General features: G+C 36.9%; 3 protein-coding genes across 8 annotated transcripts in view; 2 read left to right on the top strand and 1 right to left on the bottom strand.

The window, feature by feature from the left end:
* The first annotated feature begins 918 nt into the window (after window positions 1-918).
* On the top strand, window positions 919-3,823 carry LOC122055538 (mitochondrial import inner membrane translocase subunit TIM17-2-like). Of its 3 annotated transcripts, none has more exons than XR_006132893.1 (3): window positions 919-1,744; window positions 3,077-3,299; window positions 3,460-3,823. XR_006132893.1 is itself a non-coding variant. In XM_042617011.1 (2 exons), exon 1 carries the CDS (start codon window positions 1,001-1,003, stop codon window positions 1,703-1,705), a length of 705 nt encoding a protein of 234 aa, XP_042472945.1. In that variant the 5' UTR covers window positions 919-1,000; the 3' UTR covers window positions 1,706-1,744; window positions 3,460-3,823. The 3 variants fall into 3 exon arrangements, 1 of the variants encoding a protein (XP_042472945.1); XR_006132894.1 differs by having other exon boundaries at window positions 3,142-3,299; XM_042617011.1 differs by lacking the exon at window positions 3,077-3,299.
* Window positions 3,824-4,084: 261 nt separating this feature from the next.
* On the top strand, window positions 4,085-9,440 carry LOC122055534 (proline iminopeptidase-like). Its single transcript, XM_042617008.1, has 10 exons — window positions 4,085-4,379; window positions 4,824-4,960; window positions 5,047-5,220; window positions 6,809-7,045; window positions 7,136-7,236; window positions 7,306-7,378; window positions 7,646-7,714; window positions 7,810-7,917; window positions 8,585-8,710; window positions 9,082-9,440. The coding sequence occupies exons 1-10, from the start codon at window positions 4,085-4,087 to the stop codon at window positions 9,274-9,276; spliced, it is 1,515 nt and encodes a 504-aa protein (XP_042472942.1). The 3' UTR covers window positions 9,277-9,440.
* Window positions 9,441-10,889: 1,449 nt separating this feature from the next.
* The window catches only part of LOC122055539 (E4 SUMO-protein ligase PIAL2-like), a 50,113-nt gene continuing 48,122 nt past the window's right edge, over window positions 10,890-12,880 (bottom strand). For all 4 annotated transcript variants that reach the window (XM_042617013.1, XM_042617012.1, XM_042617014.1 and 1 more), the window contains 2 exons: window positions 12,740-12,840; window positions 10,890-11,985 (listed from right to left, as the gene is read on the bottom strand). In XM_042617013.1, coding sequence (XP_042472947.1) covers window positions 11,401-11,985; window positions 12,740-12,840 — 686 coding nt within the window. In that variant the 3' untranslated portion in view covers window positions 10,890-11,400. The remainder of the gene's footprint in view (window positions 11,986-12,739; window positions 12,841-12,880) is intronic.

Consider the following 12,880-nt stretch of genomic DNA (forward strand, 5'->3'; position numbering starts at 1 on the left):
TTTAGGTTCATTCCGATTGAAAATATTCAACTAACCAAACATTATTTTTAAAAATGATACCAAGCTCATATCAATTCTCATTCCATAATACTATGATACTCATTCTTATTCTGATTCCTAGGAGAAAATAAAACACCATCTTAATCTTTTTTTTTAATATTTTTAATGGGCTCGTGGGCTTGTGGATGGATCGTGTAATCTGTAACACACCTTGGATTGACTAGATTGAGAATTTCTCAACAGGTTAAGATGGAGGATCAGCCTTCCCCGCCCCACTAGATTACGGGTTTTTGACGGACCGATCTGCCCTGTCATGAAAATGCCTGTTTGACAGATCTAGAAGCATCAAGTGGATTGTAGTGAGAATAGTTGAGGTAGTTTGCTTAAAGAGTTTGCACATGAAGCCGTGTTAGCACTTGCCGGTATATTTGAGTCGGCTTGCATGATTTTCAAATTGTAATGTGAACTAATTTATATTGGAGAGTTCTAAAGTGAGATGAAAATATTCGTCTATTCTAACTCATCTATAATTAACACTATGAACTTTGAGAAGGCAAGTGGCTTAAAGTTTCAAAAATCTAATAGAGAAAATATGATATTTTTATTATTTAATTTATTTTTATAAAACTATGATTTTTTTAAAATAATAAACATATATTCTCCATTAAATTTTTGTCAAAAAAACTGTAATTTGTAATTTTATTTTAGGAATTTTTTTGGTTTGTTTTGTTTTAATGTTTAATGGACAAATTTGATTTGCTTGGAAAAAAAAGTCCAAATCAAATTTAAAATCGTATTTAAATATGGAAGAAATATTTTTTAAAAATAAAATTTATTCTGGCCGACTTAAGATTCGGACCAAATCATCGCCACCTCGCTCTATTTAAGCTCTGCGCTGTTAGCGATTCAACCCTAGTTCGTTTTGCACGCGCTGCGGCTGCACCGACCGGAAGTTTTTAGGGTTTTCTATCCGTTCTCGAGGAGCCAGGAGAAGCAGGCGATGGGCACGCCGGAGATATCACGGGAGCCCTGCCCTGACCGTATTTTGGATGACGTCGGCAGCGCGTTCGGCATGGGCGCGGTTGGTGGCTCCGCCTTCCACTTCATCAAGGGTCTCTACAACTCCCCCAACGGGGAGCGCCTTGTCGGAGGTGCCCAGGCCGTCCGCATGAACGCTCCACGCGTCGGAGGTAGCTTCGCCGTCTGGGGCGGCCTTTTCTCCACCTTCGATTGTTCCATGGTCTATCTCCGCCAGAAGGAGGACCCATGGAACTCCATCCTTGCCGGCGCCGCCACCGGCGGATTCCTCCAGATGCGCCAGGGCCCAGGCCCTGCTGCTCGGTCTGCCCTCTTTGGTGGCGTCCTCCTCGCCCTCATTGAAGGTGCCGGCATCATGCTCAACCGCGTCCTCAGTTCCCCCCAGTATCTGCCTCCCTTGGAGGACCCCAATGTCTCCGCTCTCCCTCCCAACATTGCTGCCGCTGCCCCTACCTCGGGGTTCCACCACATGGCCTATCAACACGATTCCCCTGGCAGCACTTCTTCCTCCTCTTCAACAACGTCTTCTTCATCCTGGTTTGGAGGATTTTTTGGTGGTGGTAAAAAGCATGAAGATATTGAAGCTAAAAGGGGAGGCAGTAAGACAGAGGTGTTGGAGAGCTTTGACACACCAAGCACGCCAGCTCCAAAGTTTGAGTACAACTAACTTAGCAACCGTTCAATTTTCCAATAAAGAAGTTAATTTGTAAGTCGTCTTTCTTGATATCTGATTTGCAATCTTGATGTTTAGATATAACTTATATTCATATCTTTTACAATGTTTACTGTTTCGTTTGTTCTCAGTGTTTTTAATTTTGTTTGTGTATATATGACAATATTAGTATTAAAATAATTAGCATGATGAGATAATCAATACAAACTATAATCTCATACAAGAATCAAATAATTATCTGAATTGGAAGGAAGGATTATGATTTACTTTTAGAGGAAGAGGATGAGGCAGGGACATGTCATAGCAATGGAGAAATCGTAAGCAGACTAGATCAACAGATGAGGGGAGATTGTTGTCATATTGCCATAGGGTAATGTTTCAGAAAGCCTAACCTTAGGAGAGCCTATTAGATACCATGTTAAATGGGAGAGAATAATGGTCTATTTGATCTTTTTATTATGATGTACCTATTGCATTATTTGTAACGGACTTAAACCTTATACCTCAAACATTTAATCTGGACCAATTCACCAAACATGACTCATAATAGCTTCTAACATTCTTGATCGTATATAGTTAGTTCTGCATCTATAAAACTATTTAGGGAATAACTAAACAACTATTTATATAATTATATATTATTAGCTGTTATGTAGGCCTATCTGGTGTATATATGAGCTTGCAGCTGACCTTGCATGACCTATTTTCTTATATGAAATTAACCATGTTCACGTGTGAATTGAAAACTATTGGGGTTCAATGGCTAATGAATACGACCATACGGGTATGGTAACTTGAAGCAAATTTTGTGTTGTCATACTAATACAGGATGATCCTTGTCCAGATTTAACAAGAGCATGATCTATGTCTGGGTTTATTTGAACAGGAAGTTAGTAGGGGGAGGGAGGATGAGCGAAGATTAACCAAATTACATATTTTGTCTCAATTTGCCTTCTCAACCTCCTATATTTCTGTTGAAGAAAATCCACTCTATGATTATCCTTAGAGACATGATCTGATGAACTTTTCAAAACATATCTGTAATTCAAGTCTCGGCACAGTACAAAGATCTGTGACTTCTGAGATCGTAAAAAATGTCTAACGTAGCATTTTAACTTCATGATCAGCAACTATGAATTGCCAGTTAGCCCTTAACTCGTACATATGCTCCTTACATATCTAGCTATTCTATTAAATTAAGCTAACAAGTTAAGCAATGGAAAGTATGGTACAAGTGATAGCCAAGAAAAGAGTGTGGGAAGCGAAAACATTCACTTTTCACAGTTGCTGACAGTAAGGAACCTGCCAAGTGGTGAATGCTAATTTCTTTCTATGTTTTCCACTCACTTATGTGTGGTTGTGCAGGAAGGGATCATGAATCCTTTCTCTTTTCCACCCACTTATGTGTGGCTATGCATTTGCCCTAGCAGAGTGGCCCTTTGTATGGGTGAGGTCATATATCCAGCGAATCATTTTGCATCCGTTGGGAATTGACCTCAAGATCTATTGGAGCAATCGCTCATTCAAGTATCAACTGCGCTAACCTGTGGGGGCTCTTTGAAAGTCATTCATGCCACGATGATGAATGGTGAGATGCATTTTCAAGACATATCCGCCTATATGCTCTGATTTTTTAATGACTTCTAGCCTTCGTCAAAGCAGAAATTAGAGTTTTACAGTGACAGGAATTCAATCTTCACTGCATTTATTGGTTCAATTATTTGACTATTTTCATTTTGGTTTTCCAGAAATCTGATCGTAGAAAGGCTGCAGCGCTACATCCTGGCAACTTCCATCCATGTATTCGTATCGCATAAAACCAGCACAACTTTTTTATCAGCTACACTTGATAAATATTTGTAGTACTGGCGACGTCAGTTGGATTGGATTAGTTTTATACGGCATTTTTTATGTTTTCATTGGAGAAACTGTTGCTAAGTCTATTTGTACCTAAATCCTTCCATGGCTCAGTTTATGTTATGATATTTTTATCCTTTCTCTGTAGAAGTCAGGTGGGGAAAAATCATTTTTCGCCCCCTTTTTGAACTTGGGGAAGTTAGTAACCTCGATGAGATATTCATTTATTTGTAATGTTAAACCTTGACATCTTTACATTCTTGTTGTTTTACGTACCAAATCCATCAAATGTGCTTGGGATATTGGCACTAAGGTTATAAATAAATTAATTAGAATTTCAATAGTAAAAGCATATGTATATATATATATATAAAATGAATAAAATTGAACGCTAATAAAATTAATTTATTAATGTTTACAAATATGATTTATAAATAAATTTTAATGATTTTAGATTTTAAGAGTCCGTAGGAAAATAGTTATAGATAGAATGAAGAATAGGTGCGGCCTATTTAAATGTGTCATTACGCCTTGCGCCTAGCATCCCCGATGATCTCATCTCCCGTTTCCATCTGCATCCGCGGTTCTAGATCCATCGACGCCCTCAACCCGCTGCGCGCTCTCTCCGGCCGCCTCTCGCCCACTCGGGTCTCGATATCGGCCATGGCCAACTTGGAAGCAGTCCACAACGCCGGCACTTGGTACTCCGTTCCGGATCTGAGTCTGCGCGACCACCGATTCACTGTGCCCCTCGATTATTCCGCTTCTTCCGGCGCCAACATCGCCGTCTTCGCTCGCGAGGTCGTCGCCGGTAACGCTTCCTTGCTCCCTGGCTTCATCGGATCGATAGAATTTTTTCAGGATGTGCAGGGTTGTAGGAAATAAGTGTCCTGGTCCGACGATCGGAACCGCTGAACGCTAGACAGTTAGGGTTGTTGAATTAAAATTTGTCTCATGTGCAAGAGTTTGTTAGTTTCAGTCTGAGAAAAGTTGGTCGTATCAATTTATTTCCTAGTACGACTAGAGCCAGTTAGAATCTCCACTGTGATTTCATGCCCTCAAAACCTTGTCAGCACGCGAAGAGGATCGGCGACAAAAAGCTGGCTCTAAATCTGAGTAAAATAGTAGTTTGTTATACCTGGATACTTCTACGTGTACCAGGGGAGTGTGTGGTCGGCAGTCTCTCTTATGGACTGTAGGGTTGTATACAAATAAGACAATGTGAATTTTAATTGTCGTATCCATCTTCTTGTAGTTGGGAAAGAAGATCAGCAATTGTCATACTTATTGTACCTCCAAGGTGGACCTGGATTCGAAAGTCCTCGGCCAACTGAGGCTAGTGGGTGGCTAAAGCGAGCATGTGAAGAATATAGAGTTATTTTGCTTGATCAGGCATGATCTTGAATTCTAAAGAACTTTCTCTTCTTTGATTTCATTATTTTACTTTATATTATTCAGCTTATGCCTATTGTTGTCAGCGAGGAACAGGTCTATCAACTCCATTAACAGTATCATCTCTTTCACAATTCACAACTGCAGCAGAGATGGTTGAGTATCTGCAGCATTTCCGAGCAGATAATATAGTCAAAGATGCTGAGTTTATTCGCAAACATCTTGTTCCAGATTTTGGTACTTGGACAGTGCTAGGGCAAGTATAAATTCTCACACAGATTATTTAATTTAGTTTTACTTTTCTTTATTAAAAAAAGTATAAATTCTATTTTCATTTAGAATTGAATTGAAATGGACAAGATGGTTCATCACTAATTGTTTCCAAGAATAGCATATTCATCATCGGTTTGTCTTTCTCAATTAAGTTCTAGTCACAAACGCATGGTGACATTGACATTGTGTGAAAGGGGAAAAGGAAATTAACACTACATGAAGAGACAAAAATGAACAAAACTTCAACATATTAGTACTTCTTAGTCATCATTGACTCCAACCTTACCACCTTTGAGTTTCAATGTATTAAACTTGTTATTATTATTAATTATCAAGTGTGGAAGCTCATTGGATACAACCGATTTCATGTTCTTGATCTTGTGTTCTATTAAATATAAAAATCATGATAGGAGATATGTTCTGAATCAAAATAAACTATTTTTAAAATTATAATTTGTCCCTTTAAAGTTTGATCAAATTTATGTTTATGCCCCTTGATTTGTAAATGTACCCATTAGGCTATTGTACAACATATCTACCTTATGAGTGTTAAGATTATCATGCATCTCACATGGGTATTGATGGTTAGATAAAGAGCCTATTTCCAGTTAGGGTAAAAGTTCATAGGGAAGTATGTGGCGAGATTTCCATAGGAAGGAAAATTTAAATTTCTAAAATCAATTTAAGACAAACATTAAAATAAATCAATAATAAATAGATGTGAATATAATATTTTTTGGATGGACTTATCAGACATTTTATAGAATAATGATTTTCTATCAAAATCAGGCAGAAACATCTTTGGTTGGAAATTGAGGAGAGTCTTTTGTAGCTCTTTTCTTCCCTCTCTCCGTTTTCATTCAAGGAAACATAAGAATAGAGCAGCTGGAGAATTCTTTATTCAACTATATTTCCTTTCTTTGGTGCTTCTGCTATTGGATATACACTCTAAGTATTTAAGGTAATATCAAACAATAGATCGAATTACTAAAATCAGCTGATAATTATGAAGAACAAGATGTTCCCCCTCAAGAATTACATGGCCTTGTTGATCAGGGACATAATTAATGGGTGATGAGTAAGGTATCTTGAACCTATTGAATTTCTCCAACATAGTTAATAACCTTGTTTTGTTTGAAAAAATATATATTCTCTTTAAATTTGCCCTTTCAGTTTATTGATCTGATTCTATCTTTTTATTTTATGAGTATCATAGTTATATAAAAAAATTACTAGAAGATATGTAAATATTAAATAATAGACTTTCAATCATAAATAAATACAGTAAAAATTCACAAGTTGGTTTTTGCTACAAGTTCTCATCCATAGATAAGATTTTTAAAAAAAATTTACATATCTTATCAAGCTTAATTAAAAAAATTACATATTATGATTGTTTGGGCTTTATGATGTCCAGGTTGTATTTTTGAAATTTGAATGAATCACAATTTGCAATTTCAGAAGATACAATAAGAAAATTACGCTCTTAATTTCATACTACACTTATTCCTATGCATGTTAATGTTATGTTTGTCTCTTCTCAATTCCTATGCATCTATTCTTTTACTGGTGTAGAGCTATGGAGGCTTTTGTGCGGTTACCTACTTGAGTTTTGCCCCAGAAGGCCTCAAGTCTGTTCTTCTAACTGGTGGACTTCCACCAGTTGGTAAGGGTTGCACTGCAGATGTTGTATACAAAGCATGCTTTGAGCAAGTTGTGCATCAAAATGAGAAGTACTATAAGAGGTTTCCTCAGGATGCTAAAGTTGTTTGTGATCTAGTAAATTATTTGGCCAAAGCTGAAGGTGGAGGGGTTAGTTACTTCATTACTCTTTTTTGATAATCTAGTAATGCTTTAGAGTTTAGCCTGAATGATAGTTCACAACCTTATCTGTCTGAATAGGTGCCTCTGCCTTCTGGTGGAATTTTAACTCCAAAGGGGTTGCAAACTATTGGACTTGCAGGTTTAGGCTCTGGTGGCGGTTTTGAACGTCTACATTACATGTAAGGGATCAATCCCATTATTAAAATCTTTCATCATAGCTTTTAAAGTTTGCCTTAACATCACTGCAGGTTTGAGAGAGTCTGGGATCCTGAACTTGTTCCAGGCACAGGGAAGCGAATAAGTTATTACTTTTTGAAGGCTGTAAATATCATTCCTTGACCTGTCCAAATATTTTTGTTGAATTTGCAAAGTCTATTTTATATCAGTCTTGGTGTAATTATTCTCTCGATGCATGATTGCTTGTGAAAGCTATAGGGAAGAAGATTCTAAGAATCATTTATCATGGTGTATGGATCATCTCGTCTTATAACTGTTCATGTTTGTGCTTTAATCAATTTCAAATTTAGGGATTCTATAGGGACTTGAGTTTGATGCATCTAATGTTATAACTTTCCTCTCTTTTTGCAGTTTGAGAGTTGGATAGAATTTGATACAAATCCACTCTATGCTCTTTTGCATGAATCTATATACTGTCAGGTAAACCAAGTACACTCTCTAACTAACTTCTTTGTCAAGCTTATTGGAATTAATAAATTAATGCATATTATTTGATTTACTCCATTTTTCTTCAGGGTGCCCCATCAAAATGGTCTGCTCAAAAAATAAGGAGTGAACATGAAAACATATTTGATCCAATTGGAGCTGCTAAAGAATGTCGCCCTGTATATTTTACTGGAGAGGCAAGTGCTAGCCATAAAATTGCTAGAAATATTTTGATCTGGTTAAGATGCATTTTGATTGACATAATTGAGGCCATGCGGACAAAGAAAATATATTCCTTCAATTTAGGTTGCAACTTGCAAGAAGGTAATCAGGACATCTCCCTCTGATTTTTCCAAAACTACCCCTGTGCTTGTGCATGGGTATTGGAACATAACATTTATCACCTCTTCCATCCAATTTGCCAGACTTTTGTTTCTACCATAGTCATCAGTGCAAGAGTATTCAATCCAAGAGTTAAGGTACTTAAAACTATCTGATGCAGGGTTTGAATCTTCACATACAATTTCTCGGGGAACAAGATATATATTTGTGATCTTTGGAAATTAAGAGAATTTTCTAGCTCAAAAACTGAAGTAATATGAAAAATATTGACAATACTTAGGGCCTGATTAAAAGAGATTAATAATTGCATGCATGACTGTTTGTTGTTCCCTTGCCTTTGTAAATACTACCTTTTTGACAACCTTTTGAGGTTAGATCCTTCAACACCAGAGAACAAACTTCTCATGTTTGCTAAGTTACTAGCATTGTCACCTCTATATATGCATTCAGAAGTAGCAAGTAAAGAATTAACTACAATATTATATCGCTAGAGTGTTGAAGATCTCTTTGCTTTTCTTGTAGATGATATTTCCGTGGATATTTGATGAGATCCATGCTTTGAAAAGTCTCAAGGAAGCTGCTCATTTGTTGGCTGAGAAGAAAGATTGGCGTCCATTATACGACATTGACAGGCTAAACAACAATAAGGTATGTTTTTCTGTTATAACTGATTTCTTCTGTGTAATATTACTAGATATGTCTGCATTGGTTCTTGAAGATTGTTTGGTATCGTTTTTTGCCATTTTGTTACGTGCAACGATCATTTGATTCAGATATTATTATATTGCTATCAAAATCATTGTTGGTAGAATTTAGGCAAGTACCAGGTTTATTAGGAATAAGCTAAACGATCGCATTCATTGGCTCACATAAATCAACCAAAGCACCTGCATAATGAGAGAGAGAGAGACTTGACAAATGAAGCAAATGAGGCAAATATCGCATTCGCGTGAAGTCGACTCATTGACTTTTTTTTAGTTTCTTGATCCAAATTATACTCCCATTATATTCTCATGCAGGTTCCTGTTGCTGCTGCTGTTTATTATGAAGACATGTATGTCAACTTCAAACTTGCAATGGAAACAGCTGCTGAAATTGCTGGGATCAGGCTTTGGGTAACAAATGAATACATGCATTCTGGACTCCGTGACAGTGGGCATCAAGTTTTCGATCAATTGATGGGTATGCTACAAGGAAAGAAACCTTGTTTCTGATTTTTTTTTTTTTTTGTATATTTGCGAGAGCAATTAAGTTGAATCGTTTTTGCTGATTGCTTCCATATTTCTAGAAGTATACCACCTTGTTAAGGTAGCAAATGCTTTATTAGTATGTACTGATTCATGTTGGCTTATATGGATAAAATGACATTCTCTAGTTATATTTTGTCCAAAATTTGTAGTTAATCAAGTCTGGCAAAAGCAAATAGCCATGGCTTGCAAACACGGAAGGTAAAACAACAATTGAAAGCGAACATCAAAGAGCAAGTTCTTTTGTTTTTTCTAATCTAGGCGTGGCAAAGTGGCCGGGCTGTCTGCAACATGACTAAGCACGACATAACATGGGATGTGCTCGGCATGGCTTGCCAAAAGCTTGGTTGTGTTTACTAAGGGTGTAAATGAGTCAGGTCGTTCGTGAGCTATTCGTTAGTGGCTCCGTCAAAACTGGACTCTGAGCTGAATTGATTAGAAATTGAGTAGAGTTTGAACCTAATTATTATTGACTTGGTGGTTCGTCGAACAAAATAAGTCAGTAATAATATGTATTTTTATAATGTAAAAATATATTTATTTATTTATTAAAAAAATAATAAAATTCAAACTTGAGTCCATAATAAGGAGATCAATTTCAACTCTACATGCTCAGACTCGAGCGAGCTTGAGCTTGAGCTTGAGCTAGTCAGTATAAATCAAACCGAGCTCGAGTCTAGGTTGACTCGAACTCAGCTTAGCTCGTTTGCGGCGCTAATGTTCACCAACCTTGGGGCGGGCGGGCTCTAGTTTCCTGTTCGCAAGTTGTGTTCAACATGTCACTGCAGCTTAGTACGACCCTATATCATTCCTGCATGACATGGCTGCTTAGTACGACCCTATTTCAAACAGGTTTGCATGCTATTAAAAAAAAAGGTTCGTCAAGAATCTTGATAAAGAATTGAGTTTATTGTACATGATCGTATTCTTCTGCTTTACAGGAGATTAGTTTTTGAGATTCAAAAATCTCCTTTTCTGGATGCTATTTTAAACAGTCAAAATAATTAGTTTGGTTAAAATACGTCCTAGATTTTTTTAAATAGTAAATCTTGGTCAAGTTACGTCTAAAATATTATTATTATTTTGTTTGAAAGACATTTTTTTTTAAAAAAAAATATGCTCTCAATCCCATTTCTTATTAACTTATTTGAAAGATTTTCATTTTAAGAGTATCCACACCATACCTTCTAGAATTTTTTTTTATTCTCTTATAAATAAATTTTCTATTATATGCAATCTAATTTTGTACTCTTACCATGTGTAACATTGGTGATTTATTTAAAAATTACATAAATAATAATTTAGATAAAATTGTATGCTCTTATCTCGTGTAACATTAGTGATTTATATAAAAATTACAGATATAATAACTGATATCAAACTTAATGATTGGGAAATGGAGTCGTAAACGCAAGAAACTTAATCAAATACGACCGTTCTTGCATCAAAACAACTGGAGGAGACATAATCGTCGACTAAATTGAGAATTAGTTCTAAAAGCACAATAACTAGTCCAATGATCCAGCAAAATTCAGAAAGCTTATCAACGATTCTATCTAAAATATTTCATCGTCTAAACATCCATCACCATCAAAATTTCCTTGCCACCCTATAACACGACAAATTTGACAAAGTAGGCTTTCACCCTAATTAAGGTTGGCATTCATCGTCTTATCACGAAAGTTTCATGCCAAATCCAACATCAAGTGTGTAACATACATTGAAGTACAACTCCCTTCAAAAAAGTGTTTTACATCGTGTCAAATATTAGCAACATCACAAGCTCTACCAATGGAATCAACGAGGTGGGAGGTCAAGGCTTCAAAGTGCTTTTCATAGAACCAAGGCAAAGAAAGCATCAATGACTGTTCCTTTTTTTCCCCTAATCTTAAGACTAAACATGTTCTTAAACTATAAGCCATTTTGTTAGTCCACTTAAACGTGTTATAAACAACTGAGAATCGTGAGAACAAATGTGCCATTCAGTCTCCAGCTTGTTGCCTGAAGAGACCACAGTTGATAACTGTCGGTGAAGTTTTTTATACACCACTCAAGGTAGATAGCTACTGTATGAAGTCATTGTACCCCTCTTCACTTAAAATCAGTCATCCATTCATTGTCTTGACAACTTATCATGTTGGCAATTGATGGTTGTTCCTCGTTGGTAGAAACACTAGCTGAGAAAGGTGGAATTGGAGCTTGGGATGTCTGAGTAACCGTGTGATGATTAAGGGCAGCTTGGAAGGCATTGCCAGTTAGACTTCCTCTCATGCGCCCAGTTGGCTGCCAGTTCTGCTCAATTGGAAGGTCGGGCAAATGATCAAATACTGAAGGTAGCGGCCTACCTATATCAAGTGAGGGTAAAAATGCTTCTCTGGTTGATGGAATTCTTGCTGTGAGGGAATGTGCATGTGCAGCACGTTGAGCAGACAAAGGTATATTACTACTACTTTGCCCTAGTGTTGAGTGTGCTGGATTGGTTGACGGTTGCTGAACCCAACTTGAAAGTGATGCACTAGATGGATTTGTGACACTATGCCTTCTTTGAGATTGGTTGTTTCCTCTATAAGCGCCCATCCCTCTCAGATGGATTGGAGGTGCCTGAGTGCTGATATGGTTTGCTGCAGCAAGGTTTGCAACCTGTTGTACTGCAGTGTTACTCTGGTGGTGGTGACCCTGAATTTGGGCAGGCAAAAAAAAAATTAATATCTACTACTAAAAATAATCCTGGATTAGTATAGTTAGCATATTCCAAGGAGTTGGCAGTTGCAAGTTGTTTATGTTTATTCCTCAGCTAATCAAGCAAAAAAGCAAGCAAACTATGAGTCCGTGCAAATGTCATATAATAAATTTTCATCTATTTAATGAATCTCCACGTGTCTGATTTGTTACTCGTACAAAAATGAGATGCTACCTTGGTCGCAAACATAAAGAATCAGCTAAAGGGAATTTACACCCTATTGCAGCCACATTTACTGGTCCAACTAAGAAAGATGTACAACTAAAAGAATATAAATAGTTTTCAAGGATAAGCTGTTGAAGCAAGATTACAAAAACTAGAATGTAGGATAGCCTCTCGAGCAAAATTAAGAGTGCTAAAAACTTAGACTCCTAACGTGGGAGAGATTGGATTAGGACATGGAGACAATCTTAGATGCCATGTACTATAAGTTATATTGGGTATCAAGGTTTGGTATACTAACAGTATTTAAGTCCATTAGGGCCAGACATTTGAATCCTTGAATTAGGACCATCATGATTCATTCATAGAACATAATCTATGTTTGACGCTAGCTGGCAATCTAACACAACCCTCAATCTTTTTCATCTAGGCTTAGGACCAGCATTGGCGGTTTTAGGACCATCATCATCCTTGAGAAAAAATTAATCCTCCTTTTATAATTTAACATAGCCACTTAAGCAAAATTACCAGAGCCGTGGAACGCATTGCTGTTGAAGCTGCATAGTTAGCCCTCGCGAGTTCATTGAATTGCACATTACCAATAACTGAACTGAACCTACTGGGAGTAGCTGTTAAAGAAGAAAGTGAATGATGACATAGAAAAGCAAT

This window comes from Zingiber officinale, chromosome 3B, assembly GCF_018446385.1.
Source record: "Zingiber officinale cultivar Zhangliang chromosome 3B, Zo_v1.1, whole genome shotgun sequence".
Taxonomy (NCBI): Eukaryota; Viridiplantae; Streptophyta; class Magnoliopsida; order Zingiberales; family Zingiberaceae; genus Zingiber; species Zingiber officinale.